The sequence below is a fragment of the Manacus candei genome, unplaced genomic scaffold (genome assembly GCF_025592945.1).
Source record: "Manacus candei isolate 608988 ecotype Guabito, Panama unplaced genomic scaffold, ASM2559294v1 h1tg000017l, whole genome shotgun sequence".
In the NCBI taxonomy this organism is placed as follows: Eukaryota; Metazoa; Chordata; class Aves; order Passeriformes; family Pipridae; genus Manacus; species Manacus candei.
The window spans coordinates 21,663,155-21,688,590 of record NW_026138065.1 but is presented as its reverse complement, the minus strand read 5'-3'; the positions used below and the strand labels follow the sequence as shown (position 1 = coordinate 21,688,590).

The 25,436-nt window shown below is 40.8% G+C and overlaps 1 protein-coding gene across 2 annotated transcripts; it reads right to left on the bottom strand.

Moving 5' to 3' along the window:
* Positions 1 to 655: 655 nt before the first annotated feature.
* Positions 656 to 25,099, bottom strand: KCTD3 (potassium channel tetramerization domain containing 3). Of its 2 annotated transcripts, none has more exons than XM_051783920.1 (18): positions 25,080 to 25,099; positions 20,724 to 20,777; positions 19,229 to 19,274; positions 18,289 to 18,362; positions 17,770 to 17,828; positions 17,503 to 17,583; positions 16,719 to 16,853; positions 15,398 to 15,488; positions 14,948 to 15,138; positions 11,235 to 11,350; positions 8,036 to 8,123; positions 7,787 to 7,903; positions 6,483 to 6,653; positions 5,217 to 5,372; positions 4,137 to 4,233; positions 2,624 to 2,808; positions 2,384 to 2,522; positions 656 to 2,030 (listed from the first exon to the last, which is right to left on the bottom strand). In XM_051783920.1, coding segments are annotated over exons 1-18 (2,385 nt in total). In that variant the 5' UTR covers positions 25,082 to 25,099; the 3' UTR covers positions 656 to 1,447. The 2 variants fall into 2 exon arrangements, with proteins under 2 accessions (XP_051639880.1, XP_051639879.1); XM_051783919.1 differs by lacking the exon at positions 25,080 to 25,099 and adding an exon at positions 24,377 to 24,729.
* Positions 25,100 to 25,436: the final 337 nt, after the last annotated feature.

The window sequence follows — 25,436 nt, the reverse complement described above, 5'->3', positions numbered from 1 at the left end:
TGTTTTTTTGGGGAGGGGAGGTGGGAGGGTAAGTTGGCCTTTTTTTTCACCATCTATTTCACTATATAATAAAAACTGTGTTAGCACTGACACCTCATAAGGTAAGAGAGCAGTTTGAAAATCCCTAAGTCATACATTAGTAAAAGATTGTGAAGGTAGAGGCTCTCATCTTTGTCTCTCATCCAGCTTTCACAGTTGAGGAGGGTTGTAGGGGTGGGGCAGGGAGTGATGGGGGCAGCATGTTTGGTAATGAAAAGTGTTTTATGTGTCCAAAAAACAGCGTGTGGCTAAAAGGGGCCTGCATGGCAGGCCCATGTCTTCTCCTGGCTTGACAAAGCTCCATCACAAAATTTTGTTCATGCACAGATGAATAAACAGCAGTGAAGGAATTCTTATGAAGTTGCTTCAACCTTTGTGTTCTCTCACTCCCTCTTCCCCACCCTCTTGGCTCAAGTTAAAAAAAAACCAAACCAAGCCATTAATTAATACTTAACTCCAAGCATGCTTTTTCAGAGGTAGAAAACCTCTTAAGACACTCCCTGTTGAACACTTGCTGTCACACCCTTCCCTTCTGTTCATGTATTATTAATCTACAGGCAATAAAACTTATTCACCATCCGCAGTAAACTAGGAGCAAACAACAAGCAGCCAGTGCAACACAGGTAGGAAATATCATGTCAAGGCACTTGTAATTGAGAATTATTACACCATGACAGTAAACCTATTCCCATATTCATCTCTGTCCTTTTTCCAAAGAAAGTGACAAGGAAGCCCTCAAGAGCCTGCCAGTTCTGTGTATTCTGTCAAGCATATTTTATGCATTCTCTCAGTCACAAACAGCAAAACCCATCATCTGATACTGCACATTTTCAGAAAGCACAAGCAACACTCCTCTGGCAATTTATTTGGACTAAGAGGCAAAATAATATGCTATTTTGAATAGCCTCCTCCTTAACCTGCACAAAACATTTCAGATATCAGACAGCAGCATACAGAGCAATGATCCCATTCATAAAACAAGACTACAGAGGCAGCCCTGTGAATTAGGCAAAATCTATCCAAGACAGCAGCAGCTCTGCAGAGCAATGTGTGGCTGCATCTAAAAGGCATCCTCCACTCAGCAACCAAGTTTTCCTTTAGCACCTTCCCTTCCCAAAACAAAAATAATCACAACATATCACATGCCTGACCACATTTACGCAAGAATGCACAATATTATTTTGGACCAAGTACCATACTACATTTTTGGAGCATTACATAAAGCCACATGTTGATGTGGACGACCCTTCAAAGGTTTGGCAGCAGCCAGGTACTTTCTCATAACCTTACAATTTTTATTCTGGTATCAGAACAAAATCCCATTCAAGAAACAACCCATAACACGTAACATTATGCCTGCTACCAGCCAGAGGGCACCTGCCCCTCATTTTTGCCACCAGTCCCATTTTCACAAGCCGTAGTCTTGGCAGGATGAGTCGTTCTTCCGGTGACGTGGTGAAGCAGCTGTCTTTGTAGGTGATGGAGAAGCTGCACCAGGTAATTCAGGACCACCTTCAGCAAGGACTGGTGCAGAGGCCAGGAGAGGCACTTTCTTCCTTCCCAGGAAACCAGCTCCTTCAAATCCCATTTTCTTTTTGCTTTCTGCTTTGGCTTCACTCTCCTCTTCTGGTCCTCTTCTTTTGAGATCCAGAGAACTCTCTGGCAGACGGTGAACCTCTGTACTGCAACACCCACTTGCATCTGTCACGCCTGTGCCTCGCACTTCAAATGCTGTTGACAGGACTGCCTTCCTCTCGGCTGCACTGCCCTCAGCTGTTGCTTTCCTGGCCTCTGCCTGGCTTGAATTTCCATTTGCAGCAGCTGCCTTTTCTGTTGGGCTTTTGCTGGATAAGTTAAAAGCCTGGAAGTCCCGGTAACTGTGAAAGCTCTCTGTCCGCCTTGCTCTTGCCAGGAGGGGGCTTTCTCTATATGGCCTCACAGAACCATATGTGGCAGTTTCGTGGATTGTTTCATGGTGCTGCAATTGGAGGCTTCAAAAATATAAACAACCAAGGACAAGAAGAGCAGATGTTAGGCTGAGAATAGCAGCCAATTCTTCTGCACACCCTTGCTCCCACCCACCACTGCCTAGCGCTACAGTAGCAATACACTTATCACAGCCCCCGCACAAGGACTTCCAGATCACTTCAGATTCTCACAGGAATACTTCAATCTGCACACATACAAACCAACAGAAATCAAGGAGTATTTGTGTGTAGTTCAAGCTACTTAGGGCATGAATTCAAGGGCTCAGCTACTGCATTGAAGTCACCAAACCCCTCTTTGCCTACCTGAAAAGTAAAACCTTTGGTGTCTGCAGCTGCTGCCACCCTTGGTGACTTACCTGGAATTAGATTCCCTAAGCCGGTTTGGCTGAACAACCGAGGTGGCAGGACTGATGTTGGGTGTGGCACAGCGAGATGTACTCAAGTCACACTGGTCAAGCAACTTGAGCAGTTCTTCCTCTGTGGGGCCACCAACATCTGAAAGAGACAGCTCTTAGAGGCCAAGTCCATTTACTGCAGTCAGGCACATGGGAGGACATGAAAAAGAAACACCATGGTCCTGGCATAACACAACTTACCTTTGTCTTCACTCTTATTAACCATGTCCATGGCTGTGGTCAGGTCCCACATCTGGATGCTGCCATTTGAATGCCCTGTGAAGAGGTAGCGGCGTGGCCTGGAGCCCATTCTGCTAGATCCTTCACATTCTCGCACAGTAAATGATGAGATGGTGGTGCAGTCAACTGCCTGGATCTCACATATCCTACAGGAAGAGAAATGCCGAGTTACAATAACAACTGCACCTGGAAGTTTGGCCAGCAAAGTGAGTAGTGGTTCAACTTTCTGAGAAGGCATCTAACCTGCCTTCAGAAAAAGACCCTTCCTCCTGATGAAATTCCTTCCCCTGTGTGACTGGCACACTGCTCACTGCAGACAGTCCCTTCCCACCCCCAGTCCATCTGCAGTCCTACTGCTTGTTTATTAGGCAACCCCCACATGTTCTATGTCCATTTTCGGTTTACAATTATTAGAAATCTAAGGCTCTGATAAGAATGACAGGAACCAGCCCCTTCATATGCTAGAACTTCATATGCAGACTCTAGGAAACTAACCTGCAGAAACAGCACATTTAACCAGATAAAAGATACACGAAAAAATCCAAGGAAGATAAATCCAATGTTATCTATACAGATAACTTTTGTCTTATCACAACCAAAATCCCACTTGTCATGGCATATCTGCATCGCTTTTTTCCCTTTATTTTAGAAGTTTATGGGCAGTGAGGAAGGAAAAAACTCCCAAAACTAAGCTGTTCGTGCTCCAGGTAATTTATTTTACTGGTCCCTTGTATTGCTTTTTTACCCGAGTAGTGCCAAAATAAGTCATAATGTTGAAGCATCAATGTTTTCACCCAGATTCAAAGTTATTAGGCAAGAGATGCAAAAAGGAAGCAGCACAGAACTGAGAGGCACTAACTTTTCTGATCTCTTGCCACCTTCCTAGTCTAGGAGGAAGAAAAGTAGCTGTGGTTATGTGGCAATTTTTTTTTTTTACTGTGTTGGCAGCAATGTAGTATAATACTATGAAGCCAAACCTAAGAAAATAATTGTACAGCTAATCTAGAAGACAGTATCTCCACCTATTTAAAGGTCCTGATATCTTCAAACCCAGTGCAAAGGAAGAAGCTGCTTCCCTGTCTGCCTTTGTGAGCAGCATAATCCCTGCCACCAGCAACTTCAGCATTAGTTTTGAAATTTAATGTTAGCATGGTACCATGGTTGAGAGTTATATATTCTGTAGAGGCACAAAACTGTTTGCTTTGTGAGCTCATGAGGGTGAGCCATCATGAAGTGAGTCTCTGATTTCCCTATTAGATATCTCTATTTTTCAAAAAGCCATTTGGCTTTGAGGTTATAATAGATCATTGAGTACAGTTCTGTTACTAACACACAAATTAGAGTTCAGCCAGAGCCGTCAAGCACATTAGAAGCTTGCTATGTGCAGCTGCATGCACTTAGCATGGAGTAGGGAGACCCCACCACCTCAACAGTCCTGCTCTTTTCCCACTTAAACCCCTCAGCACTGACATACCTTTTCCCAGTTGAAGACAGCCTTACAAATAGCTTATTAGTGATAGGAACAACTTTTTGGATAAACACTTGTTGATCATCACGTTCACCAAAGGGTCCTAGAGGAAAGAAAGATCACTTGTTTGTTTGTTTCAATTCCCTCACCCTCTTTCCCATTCAGTCCTGAAGATACAGACTCATTAGTATGACCACTGCAATTTTAAAGCATCAGGGCCAGGGCAGGGAACCAAAGATAACCAATAGCTAGGAAAAGCCATCCAATGGTTAGCAGTCTCTACAAATCCATATCTTTCTTTGTTGTTCTAAGGGACATGCATTCTTAAGTTTGGTGTGTGTTCCTGGAGGAATTACTATGTCAGTAAAAACCCTACATTAAGTCTCCATAATAACAGTAAGTACTTTGTTATTTTGCAGCTCCTAGATGTCTAAAGGCTTAATCAGATTTCTTGCTGTAGAACTGACCCCACCCTGTGTTCACAAGGCATCCTATTCATTAAAGGTTCATTTGCAAGGCTCTGACCACCAAGGAATCTAAGCTACCTGTGTAACATATTTACCAACAGCATTCTTTCAGTACCTTGCTATAGCAATGTGCTAGTACCATTTGCCTCTGCAGTTGCAAGGCTTCAGTAAACTTTGCCACAACTTCAAAGTCATTTAAGAATTTTTTCTATGCATTGTTTAACCTGATGGAAGAGTGAACTGGAATTTGCAGTAGACCCAGTCTTTGCTATGCTCTATCTGCTTTAATAGTCTCCTGTGCTCTCATTCTCTAGTTAAACCAAAATTGAAATGCTATATCATTTTGCTCAAGGAACAGGTACAGTATGTGTATTTTAAAGGTTTTTTGTCCCTTTTTCTCTCATTCAGAGTATGTTCTTTAAGTGTACTCACTCTCTACAGCCTAGTAATATTTCCTGGTGGATCTTACAGATCCCTGCCATTTTTTCAAGAGGACAGCAGTATGTACAAGCTCACACTCATCAGGTGACTTGCATGTTAAAGAGCTGAAGATCTGTTAAACCTTTATGAGACTAGTGAATGTACAGGTACAGCACAGCACAATCTAGAGACATCCTACCAATGTCATTTCCAGAACAGTAGCTGCCATGACTCTCTGCTTCCTCCAAGGATAAGATTTTGAATGATGCGAGAGGCGTTGAGCCTGGCTGAGTTGAAATCATGCCCCGGAACCGAGTCACAGTCCATGTCCGTACATGGTTGTTATCAGCACAAACTAGAAAGGAGAAGATGTACATTTACAAGGGATGACAAAATTTTTGAGATAGATTTCTCTAATGATTATCTACATGATAGTTTTTCAAGATTGACTAAATTCTGCTTGATTACTCAATGTGAAGTCACAAAGCATCTCCAGACAATTATCTAACAGTCTACAAATCATTGCTGATGTTCTGTTTTCTATTAGTTTTCTCTCTTCCCTCAGAAATTTAAGAAATTAACTAAGACAGGTGAAAACACAACACTAAGGTCTGACTGAGTCAGCACCAGTAGTCTACAGCACCCTTCAGTCCTCTGTGTGTAGACACTAGGACAAGACACGTCATGAGAGCAGCCTGCACAACAGTCCTCTTCCATTTCATCCATCAGTTATTCACTTTTGTACATACAGATGTGCCCCTTCCCAACACAGAGTTTAGCAGCAAGCTGCAGGGGAATGGATGACCTCTGGGCTGTTTATTTGCAGCATAATTGGATACCATGTTTCTTGTTCCTTTTTTTTTAAAGAATAGGATAGCAGCAGAAAATAAATCTTTTCTCTGCCATACCCTGGCTGCTGAATTCTGGGCGAAAGAGATTCTTACAGAGGAAGGAGTGACTGTATCTTCCAGAAAGTAAGACCCTCTTCTGAGCATAAGATAGCACAAACAGGATAGCACAAAAAACACTGGGAGACTGCTGAGGAAAGAAACACAGACAGCCCTTTGAAGTCATGGGAAGGCTCTTTCTAGGGTCCAGGAGGACATTTTGCTGCAGCCCTGGAAGCTCCTGAAAGGCTGTTAAAAAAAGACAAGTCCTAAAGGACCTGCCCACAATAATAAGACTTTTATTTCCATGAATTGCAATCTTGGAATAAGACAGAAAGGAAAGAGTGAGTTGTTTCTCATCAAATAAAACCTAGGCCTTTGGATTGATAAGAGCTTTCACGAATGCTTACTTTAAGAAAGAGGATCCAAGCCATTCTAGCCCTTTCCCTGCCCCCAAATCTGTTCAACTCATTTCTATTATATGTGGGAACAACGCAAGTTAGAGACCAATGCATACAAATAACTTCATTGCTCAGATGGAGGGGAGAACTGCCAATACAAATCTGTGTGCAGATTACCTGACACAAGGTGTTTCTCTGAGAGCATGATCTTCGTAACAGGACTTCGATGAACTGTGAAGGTCTGAAAGAGCTGAGGTCCAGACCCAACTGTTTCAGGGTGCTGTACAATCACCCTCACTGCTCCAGAGCTGGTGCCATATGCAATCTCAATCCAGTTGCCACTTACACCTAAAGCAAACGAGAACACAGTTGTTTTCCCAGGAATGAAAGTTTGTGTTACTGGAAGCCAGGGAAAAGGGGCAGTAAAAACCAGCATTTTCAAGCCTCCAAAGTAAGAAAGATACATTTTTTAAACACTGTTTACTTATTATTTTCCCATGACAAGGAAGGTTGTTTTGCCACTAGAATAACCAAAGGTTTGTTCAGTTCCATACTACACTCTTCAACAGCGTCTTAACAGCCTTCTTTCCCATTCTCTCCTCCCTCCTGGAAATGAAGGTGGATAAAGGCATATGATAGATATATTGGCACTTCTCGCAGTGATATGGTCAATACATGCCATATAATGTATATTTTTCTGCCTTAGTGGGAAGCAAATGGGAAAGCAAAACAAGCCAGGAAGGACTATAGTTAAAAAAGTCACTCTGGTATCAATATAGTTATAAGTAGCCACTTTCTCCCAGTTTGGGTTTTTTTGAGTTTTACTTTGCCTTGGTGCAACCAGACATGTCTATCTCTATTGGCCTTTTTAGCCACCAGCATGCTTGTAGCAAATGTGGGTAGAGCCCTTCCCAATTCTTCATTCAGGAAGCCTAGTCATGAACTTTGCTTTGGACTTTTGTTGTTGCTGCTCTTGGTTTCTTTTTTTAATTTAAAAAATAGCTGCATCATGATTACAAAAAGCTATTATAGACACAATAGCTAAGCATCATCCAGCTGCACATGGAAATGTTTCCTACTGTATTGGTTATAAGGTTAGACACAACAGTAAAGTTTTCTCCCTCCACTTCTCCCCAGTTCACCACAAACTATTTCAGTGAATACAATTCATAATCCAAGTCCCTATCTTGTGCAAAAGCCTCAAAACCAGCAAAGGTACATTATGCACAAGCATTAATATATACATACATGTAAGTACATGTACCTATTTATACAGATGTACAGCTGTAAGGGGAAACTGCTAAGCCTAGTGTTCATCATTCATTTGAAGATGATTAAATGAAGAAAAAGTCCTTGTTTATGTCAAAGGCTAGCTTGTGTGCTTTAGCCCTGCTATGAAGCAATAGAAAAAGTCTATTTAGAAAAAAGAAAAGCACATTTCTAACAGACTCTCAGCAAAGAGATAGTGATAGAATACTGACTTGTTTTAGGTGTGAGGTAGACACTGAGAGCTGTTATAGCATCATTGGAGGGATCATGGTACAATTCTGTCACGAGAAGATCATTGTCTTTCATTCGCAGTGGGAATTTCTGCATGTCTGTGGAAAAGAAACATTTATTATTTTGATTAGACAGAGTTGTTCTGATGCAACTAAAATCAATTAAAGAGTTTAACAAAAAAGCTGTTCAGTACCACCTCCTTTTTATTCCACCCTGCTCCCACTTCTTACCTATATAGTAGATAGAACCATTGTTACAGCCCAGCAGCAGAAAAGACCCAGCAGTATCATAGCTTGTGATAGGAACAACATCCTGAACCTAGTGCAAAAAGAAAGGAAAACAAAAGCAAATCAAGAATTTAGGTTGCTACTTTCTCAGTTTTCAGACATTCTCGGTATATTTTATTGAACAACACTTGAGTTTGGTACTGGACTGAGGCTGCTGTGCACACACACACATACAGTGGCATTCTGGAAGTACTGCTGGTAGATCATATTCCTCTACCAAAGTGGTTCAGCACATGCATGCAGACAAGTTAGCACTGGAAGATCCTTCTCCATGGAAAGCACAAAGCTTAGAGCATTGCAGCTAAACCACATCTTCAAAAGTGGATTTTTTTTTCTTTATGCAAAGTGAGTATATTTCACACTTTCTGTCCTATCCCTTCTTTCCCTTCTGACAAGTCCTTAAGAGGTTGCTGGACCAAGGAACTAGATGTGGCCTCTCTACACCTTCTTCTATCTCCAGTTTTGTGTCCCTCTGCCAAACTCTATGGAGATCTCTGCCTCTAGCAGATACATAATAAGGGTAAAAAAATTCTTGTTCCTTTACAATTTATCACTTCCAGTACACAACCGCACCAAGTAAACTGGAAGGCAGCTCTGTCATATTTTACTTACTGGTCTACAGCCTAAGGTGAGGGATTACAAATGCCCCTTCTTTGCCCTCTAGGATTAAAAGGAGTGCTTATTCTCCCAAGTGGGATAGGAATCTCAAGGAAAGAAAAAGTTTAGGTTATCCTAGATAAGATCTCCTATTTCAAGCAATTCTTTTTTTTTTTTGCTTCAGCCCCTAGATAAAAAAACCCCAAAAGCCATTTTATCCAGAGGACTCAAACATGCACAGAGTCATGGCATTTTTCCTGTACTCTGTATGTTGCAGTGAGTTCACTTAATCAACACTGAATACTAATTTATGGACATTTCAGCATAAGTTCTCATTTCTCTCTGACCAGCAGCATCCTTCCAATTGCTTCAGAGACTTGCAAAATCATTTGCAAAATACCTACAATGAATCTGTCAGATAAAGCTGAGCAAAACAAAACAACGAGAGAAACTTCCCCCCGACTCCAAGAGCTAGGACTCTAAACCAGTTATTCGCTTCTAAGGATGGTCTGTAAGCCCCTAAAACATATTCTAAACCTATCTTTTTCCTTTACAAAAAAGGCTGCAACATGACTATAGCTTCTGCATATTTTCCAGAGGATGGAGATGTGGGGGACAGGGAAGAAGCACTTTCCCTCCTTTGTTTAAAGAACTGCACCTCTCTCACTTATGTTCAGCCATAATTCAGCACATATCCAATGCTAAAAATAAACTATTCTTGAAAATCACCTGGATTTTCCCCATATAACTGATGATCGAATGACCTAGAGAAGGATCCTTGCCAATTAGTGAAAAGAATGGCTATTCTTGATCTCAAAGCTTTCACAGTGTACTTTTTCAGATACAGCTGTTTAAGTAGCCTACCCACCCCACAGCCAAATTCATACAGCACCTAATTAAATTCGGCATCTAAAGATCTGGGTCACAAAACTTTGTTTCAAGAGATTTTTTTTTCCTAGACTACTTTAAAAAGAGATTACAAGAGCAGAATGGCAAGAAACTACAGTCTCAGCATCTAAGTTGATGGATCAAGGTGCTGCATACTCTCTGGTTTGTAGAGAAAGGAAACAAAGTTCTTGCTTCAAAATGGGACACCAGCACATTCTGTTCCACAAAGCCTCTCTCACTGAAGCAAGTATGATTACATCCTGAGTCCAGAGCTATGGGCAACTCATGGGTCACACAAATATCATATATTTGCATTAGGAAATGTAAGATCAACCCCCACACAAGGAGATTGTGTTCTAAAGGGATATGATGATCTATAGGAAGATCTTTGTTTTTTTTCTTTTTCTAACAAAAAAGCCTGAAGTATAGAAAGCACCTTGAAACACAAGGTTGATTTGTTTTTTTGTTTGTTGCTTTGGTTTGGGGGTTTTTTCAGTTGTGGGGTTTTTTGTTTTGTTTTGTTTTTTTTTAAAGGGAGCTACTCTCATCCACTTGGAAAAAAAAAATTAGAAAGCCAAAAAACTTTTTTAGGACATTGGCATATAAACCTCCCAAAGATTTTCTACTCTTCAGTAAGAAATGCTTTCACCAAAGGAATAGTCAGTCAAACTGAGGAACTATTAATGTGATCAGAAAGATTTCTGCAGCTCCCCCTGGAAACACAGATGATGAATTGGACATCAGTTTTTATTCCTTATGACTTGTTCCTTTACAAAATATTGTTAAACACCAGCTTGTCACACAGCATTAAGTTGTCTCTTAATATAAGATTTTGCAAGGCATCAATAGAACTTTAAATAATGTTTTGTTTAATTCAAGGCCACACTAACATGTTTGTCTCCGCTGCAGAAGCGCTGCTATCCCCACACTTATTATCTGTGTTATTTGTTATCATTACTGTCACTTAAGGGTTGAATTAGAACTTAGTAAACAGTGCAGCAGCCTCAGGTCAGTTCTGCTTCTTGAGATTTGCAAGGCATTTTGGGGACTTTTACTGCATCCAGGTTTCATGCTACAACGATGTACATCTGGCTGTGGTACAAGCTTTGTTATTTGAATGCTCCACTGTTTCTCAGACTCATACAGACTCCAAGGATCTCTCTTATTTAATATTCATTCTGACAACAGGAGTAAAGTAAGCACAGCCAGAAGCATCCACATACAAGATGAAGAAGAGTCTCCCATTGTAAAGCAGCTCTTGAGATCCCCAGCTAACAGACTTTTCTTCTTTCAGATGGTGCAGAAATTGCTGTCATTCATTCCCCACAATTTTACTTCCTAGGGTCCTACTGCATTTTTATACAGTTAGTAATCCATAAGTCTAAATATGCACACACTTGACATTTATTACCCAAAATCACACCACATCCTTTCACTTGAAAGCCTAAAAAGCATGCTTGGTGGTACCACCAAACAATTCAACATTCTGCTCACAGGCACAATACCCAGATACCCAGGTGATAAACTCTGTAACAAGTCAGGGTTGAAAACCTTACGACAGTCATTTCCCACATGCTTTTAGATTATTTTATTCTCTTTTTACTAGAAAGACACACCAGCTTATAAAAAGTGATGCAGAAAATCGAATTGAACACACCTGCCAATGCTGAGTCACAGCGTTCCATACTCCCACTTTCCCTGTATGGCTTGTAGCCACCAACTGGTTGCCAATGAAGAAGAGAGCATCTACAGGGACTCCAAGACTGAACACTCCTACAAAAAATGAAGAGTCTATGAAGCTCATCTAAAATAAAGAGAAAAAAACAGTAACAATGGAATCTCTCCATTATTATCACATCACATGTATTAGAGTAGAAAATAAAGAACAGCCAACATTCTAGGTGAGGTACCATTCAAGCAGAAAACTGGGTTTCATTAAATTAAATGGCAGTGTGATGTCATCTCTGCTAATAACATCATTATTTGGGAAGGAGAGAGGCAGGAGAAGGTAGAAGAGCCCATATGAAAACATGCAATCATTTTTCTACAGCCCTTAAATTCTCAAAAGGATTTAGAATAAATAAAAAAAAATCATATTACAGCAGGCAGGAATTTTTGTTGTTTTGTGGTTGATTTTTTTACCTGAGACTGTTAAGTGTCATTCAAGAAGCAGTAATTTAATGGGGTTTGCTAGACACACAAATTTGTGCTATGCTAGTTTGCAATTACTTGTTAAAGTATTACAAGTTCTCAATGCTTTTTTTTTTTAAAGTCCAATCAAACAGACATTCTGAAAACATATTTGAGAAACTAAATATGGCTACAAGGCTTTATCCTTATTCTTGGGACAAGACTGAACAACTCCAATGTGACCTTACATTCTAATTTCTCTTTTAGCAGAAATACTTGAACCCAGAAAAATAAGCAGCCTGTAAAAGCCTGCCTTCCTTCCTTTGTATCTCCAGATCTTTTAGTTTGGTTGCAGGCCATGAGCAGAAAGTTCAGGCTATCAGACTATTAAAACTTGAACATATATAGGGAAGCAGTTTCAGCAATCATCACATACTATTCAAATTTGGAAGATAAAACTTACCAGCAAATGCTAGCCTTCCAAGTAAATGAAGTCTGGGACTGAAAACATTTCACTTAAAAAAAAAGTCAAAACAGTGCAGAACATGACAGGCATTGATGCCTATGGTTATAGTTGACCTTAACATCTGAGGCTGTCCAGAAAATTGATCCTTTAGAGCTTCCTAGTCTTATCACAGATCCAACATGAATAATTTTCACTGCACTGCAAACTTGGATAGCATAGTACACTTTGTACTACTTATCGTCCAAGTATTTAAAAGTTACAGCAAACTCAAAAGGTCTGAGATAATCTCCAGCAAACTGACTCTGTAATTAACTTGGTTTGTAAATAATTCCAGGCTATGTTTTTCTGTCTGCTAAGTACAAAAGTAATGGGGATACATTAGAACAGTACCAACTGTCAAGCTTCACTCACAAGTTTCCTATTGCTTACTGCTCACTCTACATATTTATATTACTCCTCACTAATATACCTTAACTGCAGCAGATAGATGTTGTCAAAACAGAGTACCCAATAGCTGGAAAATTTCCCAACATTGTTTTGGGCAAATTTAAATGAACAGAGTGCCATTCCCAGCCAAGAATCAGCCCTCTGTTACACCCTACGAAGGAATCTCAGGAAGCTCAATATATATTTATGTTTTAATTATGATGCTAAACTGTTTTCCAGGGCACAGTACAATCATTCAATGCAGATAAGATTCAGCAGTACAGGGTACATGAAAAAGGCAATAATAAAAAATCCACAGACACAACTAGAATTGATTACTCCAGAGAAGGATGAGGTTCAAGGAAATCAAGGAAGACAGTTTGAATGGTCTGGAGGAATTTGAAGTGTCAGTCCTGCTTAGGCTCAACAATCTTGAGACCTGTCCACAGGGGAGACAACACTATATGTAATGACAGGCTCTTGTCCTAAGGGTCCCTCTCAGTAAAATACTGCTTACAGCAGCAAGCCAGCAGCAGTGTCTTATGTAAGTAATATTGAAAGGAAAGAGAGCGCTCTGGGAGAGCTCTATCACAAAGATGCCAGCCCACACAATTTTCTGAGGATGGTGTCGCCAGGCTCCAGCAACTGCTTGGAACAAGTAGTTTCTTTCACAAGATGACAGCAATGTACTGTATCTCTAATACAAAGCAGGACTGCAAGCAGTTGCCTCTACAAGGAAACAAATCAGCTATATTCACGTTACTACTATTAAACACAAGCATATTTTAGGTTTTTTAAATCAATCGGCATGACCTATCGTCCAAAAAAAGAACAATACATTTTGGTCAGTGTTAGTCTGACAGAAGATTCCATCCTATAGGCACTTTTTCTCTGCTTCCCTCCTCTTCCTGCCCCAAGTGGCAATTCCTTTGTTTCACAGTTGTCACTTTGATGCAGTACAGCCTGTTTAGCGAAAGTGCTTCCTTCAGTTTTGTTGCCACGTTCAATCATAGTCTGAGCTATCAGAACCTTATGATACTGGCATATTTAGAGGTTTTAATTGAAATAAAAGTCCACTTATGGGTTTTGTGCCTCTTTGCACTTGATTTCCAAAAATCCAAGATGCTGCCTCCCATATCTTATTGCAAAACCCAAGGTAACACAAGCAGCTAACTGAAATCAAAAAGTGCAGGAGGAATGTAATAGCACAGTGATAAAGAAATGCCTATTAGAGGAGTACAGCTGTCATGTACTGCCTTTACGATTTGGTCAAGGGGAACATAAGAGGAGGCTTCTCAAGTACAATAATTACTCAAGTACAATAATTACTATGTGTTTAATAAAAATATTTCATATTCAACTGTTAGACACATCTTTTATTTATTTTTTTAAATACAATGGAACCTCCTTTTCCATTTTGCTGACCATGATTATATAGAAGACCTCTAAGTCACAAGCAAAAGAGTAGTACACAGCTGAATTATCTCATGCCAGACCTTTATGTTTCCCCATCTTCGAATCTACTTAGTGTTTCCACTCATTCAAGCATGAAAAAAAAAAAGCAACAGCCATTAACATAGATAGAAATTGCTTGAGAAACTTTCAAGTAAGCTCTTCCCTTAAAGGCACATGGATCAAAAACAGTGCCTTCACTGCCTCCCAAATTTGCCCTGTATTTGAACAAGTGACTCAGACAAGCTATTAGATCAGTAGCAAGTAGTATTTACTTCTGAAAACATCTTGTTGCTGTTTCTACAGCCTCCCAAACGGTGTGTCCTGTGCCAAAGCATACAAGCAGTAATTCCTGTATGCTTAATAAAACAGTATGCTTTTTTCCTGCCTAGACACCTGAGTTTTAAAACCAAGAAATTTTCATCTTCCAAACTCCATTTATGAAAGACATTTGACAGCGAACCAAAATCTTTTTATGTAAAAATATTGCTTTAATAACAAAAAGGAAAGAAGAGAGCAGAATCTCTTTGTATCTGTAGTTTTCCAACTCAGAAACTTAGTTCCTTTGTCCTATGTTCTAGATTCAAATGCAAGTCCTGGGAAAAGTTTAACTCTTAATTTGAATCTTGACATATAATCCTCAAACTGAACAGTAAGTATTAGTATCTGTTAGTAAACAGACTGCTCTTTTATTCTCTCTCCTTTTTATTTTGAGAAAGTATCCCTGGTGCAGAACAGAAGGTTAATACATTCTAACAGGTTGCTGTACTATAGTTTGTTTTGTCAATTTGTGAAAGTGAATACTGAACACTACAGATCACACATGCCTCAAAATAGGGTCTCCTTTCTGGCTAAACACGCACACATAAGAAAAAAACTCAGGTAATGATAGTTACCAATTTCACTCCCACTTCCACCATCTTGAATGCTCCACAAGATTATGCTACTCTCTGAGGCAACTGCAACCATCTTGTCCTTGTCTCCATGAGGTCCTCCAACCACCTTTGCATTGAGAGCCACTCGCTCAATTGTCCAGTCCAGATAAGGACTCGTGAACACCTGCTGCCACCCAGATGACTCTTTGATTCTGGAAGGGCAAAGAAGAGAACAGGGAGTAGATGTCAGAATCCAGGAAAACCCAGTCTTCAGAGACCGAGAAACGGACAACCCAGTCTAACCCTGAACCAATGTGCACAAAGAAAGAGCAGCAACTCATATATTTATAGGATCAGACTGAATCCATTTATCTACTGCCATTTCAGAGTAATGCAAACTTTTTGCTTTGCTCATAGCAAATGATCATATTTTTTAGATTCCTGTAACCTGACAAGCAACTCTATTCATACCTGTAGCAAACAGCAAAATGGGCATAGGCAGCTACTATCCAATTGTGATGGCCAGCTACTATTAGGACCTTCCGTGGGTCCACAGGAAATCCTAAAAACAATAAAGCTGAAGTTAGGCAAGTGATGAATATTAGATGAGCAGAGACATCTATAATAGCATAGAACTCTCTGCTATGAGAGCAGAAACTATGATAATTAAGTTTCTCAAGAAACATTTTCAGCTAGATTCTAGTTACCAGTATTACTCCTCACAATCCTTACCGCTACTACAGTTCTTACATGGAAGGAAGACATTTCATCATCACTACAAGGCAAAGTGTCACAGTAAAATGTTCATAAAGAGAAAGAGGATAGTACATGCCTCAGTTTTAAAGCCTGTCTAATTGGTAAAAAAATGAGGAATTTAATCAATTAGGAAACAATGCTTTCTCTTTTGTGAAAGTTCTTTCCAAATAGTTAGTGCAAACCTGTTTTATTGTTCCAGACTGCTAAACTGAAATTTCCCGTATCTCAGAACACCTACAGCTCCTCCATTTATTATCTAGTGGGAACATGCTTGTTTCTGATCTAGAACTAAATTAGGTTTGGCAGAAGTGTTGGATGGCACTGGAAATTAGTGGTTATTGTACTTCCCCAAGTTAGCGCTCAGCCTAGATATGCTAAAGAACTAATGGCCAAAGACTGCATCTTCTGTTTCATTTTCCCCAAGACTGCCTTCTTCCAAACTTGCAGCAGGTTTGAGAAGAATCAGCAATTCATAACCTTATTTTTATATAAGATAGATTATAGAAATAGATTCACCTATTACATACTCTAGATTTTCCTAACACTGCTACAATTTACAGGATTACAGCAGAAATATGACACTTCTAATGGCGTAATTTTGCTTGCTAAGTCAAAAGCTGGAAAACAATAGAATTCAAGTCTCACAATTTTTTTTGTGAAGACTACATTTCCTCTAAAAACTTGACTCTTGCACAGCAAGAGAGGCAACAAGAGCAAGAAAGAGGTGGAAGAGCAGCAAGCAGGCCCTGAACAAAGACCAAAGAGACAGCGGTCTCTCTGGTTTTTATCATGGCTTTAGTACAGTGTAAGGCATTTGTCTAAGGGGCCATGCTAAGACTGCATGAAGAACTTTGATTTGCTTTTCCTTCAAGCCTCATGTCTTAATTGTGCAGCAGTGAGCCTTAAATGCTGTACAGGGAGTAGTGTTTAACTAAGTATTCAGCAATTTTAATCAGGCAAACATAGAACAGATTTAAACCAGATACAGTCATTAAGTTTTTTGCAATTTGTTTTGGTTTTAAAACACATTCCTCACCTAGCCTGACTGTACCTTCCCCAGTACCAGCAAGTGTAGGTTGGACACCACCTCCAAGCATCTCACTCTCATTCTGACCAGTTCTAACATCAGCCGGTGGCCCAGCAGTATTATTTATTTTACGGCTGGGAATGCCTATAAAAGAAAAGAAAAGAGATGTTTTGTCCCACTCCTTAAACTTTATAACAGATATAACAGTTCACTTTCAAAATACAGAACTGATACTTGTGCATTTTGATGTAAAGTTTAATTCATTTGCTATAAGAAAATTAGGCAATATTGTAACACTGAAAATGTTGACATTCACAATTTAGGGAATTACCTTCAGAAAACTTGTCAATAATTGGCTAGATACCCCTTAGACTTCAGGTTAACATTGAGTTGTATTCATCTCTACAGAGAAGTAAAAAAGTCTAACAGCTACTCTTATTAAGGAAAGCTCATTTATGGTGATTTTTCACCTAGACATAGGATTCCCAAGGTAACTGCACCTTCAGAAAGAAGAAGGAACTACATGCTCCTAACATTATAATGAAATGCACTTGAAGAACTTCTGCTTTAGTCTACTACCAAACACAGTCTGCTTAGTCCTACATGACATTTCATACAGATGAAAGCTTGGGTTTTAATTACAATAATGTTTGGTTCAACCATTCATCTTCAGCTTTCCATAGGAAGGCCTTCTCTGAACAGCTTGTCACCCAGAATCACTACCTGAACCAATCACCCCTAAAAACTAAGGGAATAAGTGACTGCAAACATCAGACAATGAATACAAAAATACCTGGAGGAGGTAGGTAGCCATGAAAAAGGACACTGCCACAAGATGAGCGTTCCAGTTCTTCACATAGTAGCAATCTTCTCACTAAGAAGGAAAACCAAATATGACCACAGCTTTTGCTTCCTTGGAAACATTACATTATCTCAAATATCCTTGTTTTTGATAAACTTTACTTTGAAAATATTCAGTGTCACAACTGCCCAGATTTGTCAGTGGGCCATTATTACAGTAATAAATATGACCTCACATTAAGATAAAAAAACCAGTTACCTAAAGGAGTGATTCCATAGAATTCAGCTTCGTGCCTGAGAACATTAATACTCACTCCTCTAGAGAAATAAATAAAACCCAAAACAAAAAAATGTCAAGAACAAAGTGAGTCAAGACCTTGAACATAAATACTTGCATATAACTGGACATTGCACAATATAAATATCAAGCTACCTAACAGTTTACAGAATTACCACGAAATGCATTCAACATGTTCATGTTTGAGATTTCAGAGTGATTAATTTTACTTAGCTTTCATTAAAACAAAGATACAGAAACAAAGAAATACACTGCAAGAAGTGGTTTAAATTACAAGAATCTACTAACAAAATGGAATGCCACCATTTCTCCCTCCACCATGCCATACATATATGCTAGACCTGGCCCCACAGCTACCAGGGAGCTGAGTCATATACCAGGTACCCAGCCAGATGACTAAAACTTAATAATCCTCATCTGAAAAGGTTTTCTAATGCTTCTGATTGAAATAATTTTCACTTGAAATAATTAACTTCTTACCGTAAGTCTAACTCCTTTGTGCGAAGAAAATTTAAAATAGGTGCAAATGCTGCTGGATCTCGATCAATAAATATCTGCAAAGAAAAATTTCTGTACTTGAGCCCTATTATGGAGCAACCATCAACTAAAATGCCTTTTTATGCTGAGTGTGGGAAAGAGGCTGTGTGAAGATGAGGCAGTCAGCAGACAAACAAAACCCACAGTTTTTGGGCCTCTTCTTTGCTCTCATTTTCTTCTGCTATCCACTAATTCAACATTCCTAAAGGACATATATACAAACACTGCTGCAAATAGATGGCACTTAATAGAAGTGTTCTTGAGTCCTAGAATCTCCACAAAAACCAGTGGATACTCTCACTTTCTATCCTGTGTTAAGAATGAAGTAAATGTAATAAGATCTCAAGATAAGTTTAGACTTTTTTACATTGAGTCAATTACCATTAAAACTACCTCTGCATTTTTAGCAAATTACTTTTGTTTCTTACTATCACTCAGCAACATTACTGTAACTATAGTTTCCTATTTAAGAGTATCACATACACAGACTGAAATGGTCATTTTGCTACATGTATTTGCCAAAAACCCAACATTTCCATGTTGGATTACTCAACTACATATGCAATGCCTATCTAATGAAAATTACACCTCCTTGCAATACAGCAATTAGCAGTTTTTCTGTGTAAGGAAAGTACAGTTGCTGATTCTGCATTACCTGTACAACACAGAATGAGCATAGAAATGTGCACATTGTTCCAGTTTCATTTACCTTGAAACAAATTTGAGAACCAAGAAAGCCAGAGATGTCACCAATTGTCATGAAAGTTTAGCCTGACTCAAGCAGTGTAACTCCCATTAGCACCCACAGTAAATATGCTTTAGGAAAGAACCTAACCAAAAGCATAACATTAAATTAATGGGTTACAGTAGGTTTATTACTCACAGCACCAGTTTCATCCTTTAGTGTTGAAATTCTTCCACTCAGCAAACTGAAACAGAGGAAATCTTCATTAGATGTCCCTCAGAAATGTACTAACACAAACACAGGATAGCAACATTCTCAGTCAGTTTGGTCTCTTTGTGTACTTTTGGTTACATTTTGATGAAACAGTGCAGCTGAGCAAAGAAAACTGCCTTGGTGAGGCAGAAATCCGGAGGGGGTGAAATATTGCTGCTGAATAAAGGAGCAGTGCATACACACCTAAGGAAATGTTGACAGCTGCATCTTAAGGACTTTTATATCCCCAAAGAAAACAGACATGAAGCCTAGTCTGGAAAGGATGGAAAAGTTTTCCCAGGCATTCAGAGGGCTACATAGTTTGTTAAAAATCTAGTTAAATTGGTAAAAGCTGCTGAAGCAAAAAAGAAAAGTAAACAACCCAACCCACAAGGACTTACTGGACAAGAATGGGATGGATTATTTTTAACACAGTTTTACTTCAAAGCTTTTTTTCTATCAGATCAAAGTATTTCTGCTCTAGACTCATAAAAAACACAATGCCAAAATCTCATTTTAGTTTAGATGGAAACTAACTAACATCAACAGCTTTATTTCAAGATTTCACCTGAGTCTGGATGACAATTATCTCTAGATTTTCCAGTGTTGGATGACTATTACGACAAGATCCTTAGACAGCATATTTAGTGCTGAGAGATGAGGGAATAGCATGAGACTCCCTCCTTGTGTTCCTCAAAGGTGAAATTTCCCCAGCATTTCATTTTTCTGAACGTTTCAGTAAAATAGGACCAGGTAATGCTGCCTATGTCAGCTGTCAGACTTTTATTAGAAAAGAAGTCTAGAGTACAAAAATTAAATGTAAGGAAGCAAAATTGCTAGCATTTGTGTTTTCCTTTATGTGTTTAGGATTATTTGGGGTGATAGAGGTACAGCAACTACAGCACAAAATGCAAACAATAAGCAGCACAACTTGCAGAAGTACTAATGGCAGTGACATAAAAGGAGGATGTTCAATAATTCGATAGCTCCTGTATCACAAGTTAGAACCCCCAAAACTTGGAGTTAATTCAGACTACAGCAACAACTAAAAAAGAACCCCAAAAAACAAACAACCCAAAAAACCCCACACATTAAAGGCAGTGCTACTGCATATGGCCAGTAAGATCACAAGTGTATATAGTAAGAGTCAGTAGCATCTTCCTTTCCTGCAGATTTGGAGTGTTATTTCCACAACATTCTGTCTAAAAAGTGACAACTCTTCAGCACACATTAGCTGCCATGGCTACATTCAAGAAAGAAGATGCCTTTTAAATAACAGCCTATTTCAAATGAATCTGTCCCATTTCTTGAGATAGTGTTCTTAATGCCTTTTCTCCCAATAAAGACTATTTAACACATAAATTAAGAACTGAAAACATTAATAATTTTTTAAATGACTGTTAATTTGTCTTTGTTCAAGGTGATAATAAATCACAAATACCTGGAAAAAAAAGAGTCTGGAATCCACATCAGTGTTTGTCTTGAAGTGCTGAACCTAGGAAAACAAAATTATGAGTTCAAAATCAGTTGTAAAATTGGAAGTAAGTCTGCCTTATCTAAAATTCCTTCATTTGTCCTAAAGAGCTAATATCAAACAGGTTTGGCAAGCCCAAGATCACTTAAACGTCTGCACAAACTCAAAGCAGGGCTGTCTGGAGACTCCAAAAGTGTCATGCTTTATATATTTCTAACACATTGTCACAAACATCCTGTATCTTCCTGGTTCTCATACTTTGTCAACATTAACGCTTACAAAAAAAGACCCACAGAAAACAAACGCTCCTCCACACACAGGAAACCCAAACAGTTAAATATTTATCAGCAGTGTGCTATATTTGTCATTAACTGCATGATACTCTTAGGACTCAGAGCATGCTACATTGTGCACTGCAAAAGACTACAATAAGCTTCAAGTTAATATTTCACAGTAACTGTAATAATCTGCTCACTGCAAATATAACAATGGCGAATCTGTTCTTAACAAGAAAACCTGCAGTATCAGCGTTCTAAGCACAAACATGCACAAAGTCCTTTCTTTAAAAAAAAAAAAAAAGGCACTTCTAAAGTACTTTAAGTACATCTGCAGTTTTGCACAGCAATACAGGTCACTACCCTTCTTTGCTTTAAGAGTAAGGGATGATTCATCTAACTATATTATAGTAGGCACATAAGAAAAAACAATGAATTACATTAATTTTATCCAGAAATTAATCCAGACACTGCTTGTAACTCTGGGGAAAGATACAGCATCACCAGTTAGCCCTTTTAAAAGTCTCCATAATATAAAGGTTTTTATTGTCTAATAGTTTAAACACTTTACAACTTTCATTTATTTTGAGGTTTTAGAGAAAAAAAAAAAAAAAAGGAAAATGACAAAACCAGAGGACTTATGGTCCCAGAAAGGCATATGTAGGCAGAAAGATGTCAGAGAACTACTAGAATCAGAGCTAACTGGCATTTTCTACAACACTGAATGATAAATGCTAAATTAATTCTGAAACATTCTGAGACCATGAAGACATTCAGGATCCTTGAAAAGATGTTTGAGTACTTGGCAGTACTATCTTCTCAACACACTACAGCACAATTTCTGGTCTGGATACATGTCTCCATATAAGCACAAGTAGACAGTCAGCTCTTCAGAAGTGCCACCATTGAAGTTTTGCTGGTGTTTTGACCAGCTGGGTTCCACTCTAGCACTTTGTAAGTCAGATAAAGAGCTTGGTAGCAAAATTTGAGACAGACATTCCAGAAGAACAAGTCACACAACAAGGAGGGCAGGAAAAAGAGCCATCAACCAACTCCACATTTGTCTTCTTTCAATTTTAGCAGTGGATTTAGACAGCACAAGGATTCTCTGTCTGTAATTTAGCACTATGGTACCAGCTTAGTAAGCAATACCTCATACTAACACATACTTTAGAACTTTTAATACATATACATTAATCTACATAAACAACAAGACAGAGTGCTCCTTTCCAGGATGCCTAAAGAAGCTTAGCTAGCAACATTTACACGTATAAGTGTAGCTGCAGCTCCATGCAGCAGTCAGACAGACATTGTATAAGGAAAGTTAGTCAAACCCAGTGCAATATCCTCAAACACTCTTAAGCAAGTGGCAGCCTACAGTTATTTAAAAGAAAATATATGCATCTGGAAACAGACATGTTAAGTGACAGCTTTAAACCATAGTCTATTGTGCTTGTAGAGTTACTTTATAACCAGAGGGAGATACAGAGTCGAGAGAATTCTCTTAATTTGTTACAGTAATTTCTGTGAATGTTAATTTGCAAGCGGCTTGTGCTCACAGCAAAGGATTTCACAAAAGCTGAGACTAGGAACTGTTGGAGCAACTGCACACAACAGAGAAGCCCTGACAGTCCTAGGGAGCAGCAGGAACCTCGTTTCTGAACATGGAAAGCTGGGGTCTCTGTAGTAGATGCTCCACAGAATAACTGGTGTCAGAGACAGAGGACAGTGCTAATTTCCTCTTCTCATAAAACTCTACAAACAAAACTAAGAGTTTCAGGTTTCTAGTAGGGGTAATAGAAACTAATGAAGAGGAGCCATGTTTAGTACTCCACGCTTGCCCATTTGCTGTCCAGATCATTCACTCCAATTGCCAGATTTGAGTCACCTCCATTTGCAAGCTGAAAAACACTTTCAAATGTATCTGAGGGAAGCTGATCTTGCAAAAGATACAGAGGTACACTGTCTCTCTATTAAAAGGGAAATATCCATGCACACATTTCCTTCTCCTTACATCTGAATGATATCCGTTGACTAGAATCTAGATCTTTAGCTAGAAATTAAATGCATGCAATTGTTAGTTTGCCTTATTCTTCATACTTCTCTGTATAGGTAAACCCTCTGAGATTATCTATTTCTTCCCTGATTCGTCCTCTATACCTAATTCTGTATTCTCTACAGAGGCATTTAATAAGGAAGATCTATTTAAAATTACAAAATTGAAGCATCTTTGCGATTCCATGTGTAATAAAAACCTAAAAGACAAACTGGCCTATAATTTCAGAGACAGAGTTCACTGAAGAACCTTATTCAGCATAACACGAAATCTGGTCCAAGCCAACAACAAAGTTATCCTGAAAGCATCATTACAGGTGAGTTTTGTCTACGCAAATTACAAGCAGCTTCACTGTGAAGAACCAGGTTCCTAACGTCTTATCATAACAAAGGAATTCTGCATCGATTTCTATTGCACTCTGCTTTGAGAAAGGCTGCAACATCCAATTTAATTATCAGACCAAGTTCATATTCTGGGTAATGGAAGAAAAATCTTAAAATAGTAGTAGTAGTTCCTACTACTCATAGCTGGCTTCATGTCATGCGCAGACTCAGGAAGGCACATTATTTCAGTTTCCACCAGCTACAATAATACAAATGATTTCATGCCTGAGCACTTTGACAGGAATATCTGCACTATTTATCACACATTCTGACCACAGCTGTCCCACAATTCCGTGCCTCAGCCTGCCAAAATGTCTACATCTGCCAGCTTCCAGGCTTCCAGCGTAGATTCGAAAACAATGCAGTTCTTTATTCTGGTTGACACCAGCAGTATCGTTTCAACCTTTTTAACACCTTAGTCTCTGAGGCTACCAGGCAGACTGTTCACTAGAGCCTGTGGATGTGCTGGCAAAGCAAAGCTCTCTATCCTCCATCCCTGAAGCAGCAGCATTCCCAGAGATGTATGTAGAGCGTACGCATCTAGACAGCCCGGGCACAGCGGGCAGACACCACGCGGAGCTGCCAACACTCCCCATTTCCACCTCCAGGTACCCCGGACCGGCTCCCCCGCACCGTGCTGGGGGAAGGCTCATCCAGGCCCTCCTGGCAGCAGCACCAGAGACCAGGGAGCCTCGGCGGGCAGTCCCAGGCGAGTCGGCACCGCCGCCCTCCCAGGACGGGGTGGCTGCCGGCCCCGCCTGAACCCCGCCGCGGCCGGGGGCGCGTCCCTCCCGGCGGGCCCCCGGCAGGACCCCCGCGGCGCTGCCCCTCGCCCCGATGCCGCTGAAACGCGCCGGACACCGCCCGGGGGCAGCGCCGGGGGCCCGGCCCGCTCCGCCCGCTCACCTGGTGCCGCCCACGTTGAGCTGGATGATCTCCCCGCTCCCGGCGCCGGCAAAGCCGCCGCCGTTCCCCGCCATCTTCCCCGCCGCCCGCTCCGGCCGGCGCCCGCCGCCGCCTCCCGCCGGAACCTCGCGGTCGAGGGCAGTAGCGGCGGAGCCAGGCGAAGGCGGCGGGGAAGGAGGCGGCGGGGGATCGGCCAGCGGCGGCCGGGGCAGGGTCAGCGCCCGGCCGGGCTGCGGCCCCGCGGGCTCCCCGGCGCTCAGGCCCGGCCGGGGCCGGAACACGCCATGGCAACGCGGCAGCACCAAGAGCGGGAGCTGGGCCGGCGCGGCCCAAAACGCCTCGGAGAGCGGGCGGAGCGGGGCCGGGCGGGGGAGGCGGGGACGCCCCGACGGGGCGGGGGGAACAGGGAACGCCCCGCGGGGGCAGCGACGCGCCCGGAAGGGGCTGGCGGAGCCCGCCCGCCCCGGGAGGAGGGGAGCCACAGCACCGGAATTCTGGTTTTGGGTGGTCTCTGAGGAAGGGGGAGCAGCCTGTACCGCTATCAGGCGCCAGCGACCCTCGCCCAAAATAAAGAGAAAAGGACAACGAAGGTGGTGAAGGGTCTGGAGCACAGCACTCCTATGGGGAATGGCTGAGAAAGCTGGGGTTGTTCAGCCTGGAGAAAAGGAATCTCAGGGGTGATCTTATCGCTCTCTACATCTACATAAAGAGGAGGCAGTAGCCTGGTGGGAGTCGGTCTCCCAGGTAATTGGCGACAGGATGAGAGGACCTAGCCTTAAGCTGCACCGGGTTGGACATTAGGATGAATTTCATCACGGACAGGGTGATTAGGCATTGGAATGGACTGCCCAGGGAGGTGGTGGAGTCACCGTACCTGGAAGTGTTAAGGAAAGTCTGGATGTGGCACTTAGTGCCATGGTCTGACTGACGTAGTATTTGGTCATAGGTTGGACTTGATGATCTTTGAGATATTTTCCAACCTAACTGATCTGTGAAAGCCAACGGCTAATGAAGATCCCCTGGGCCTTGCATCTCCCACTGCCCGCAGGGATCCCAGGCT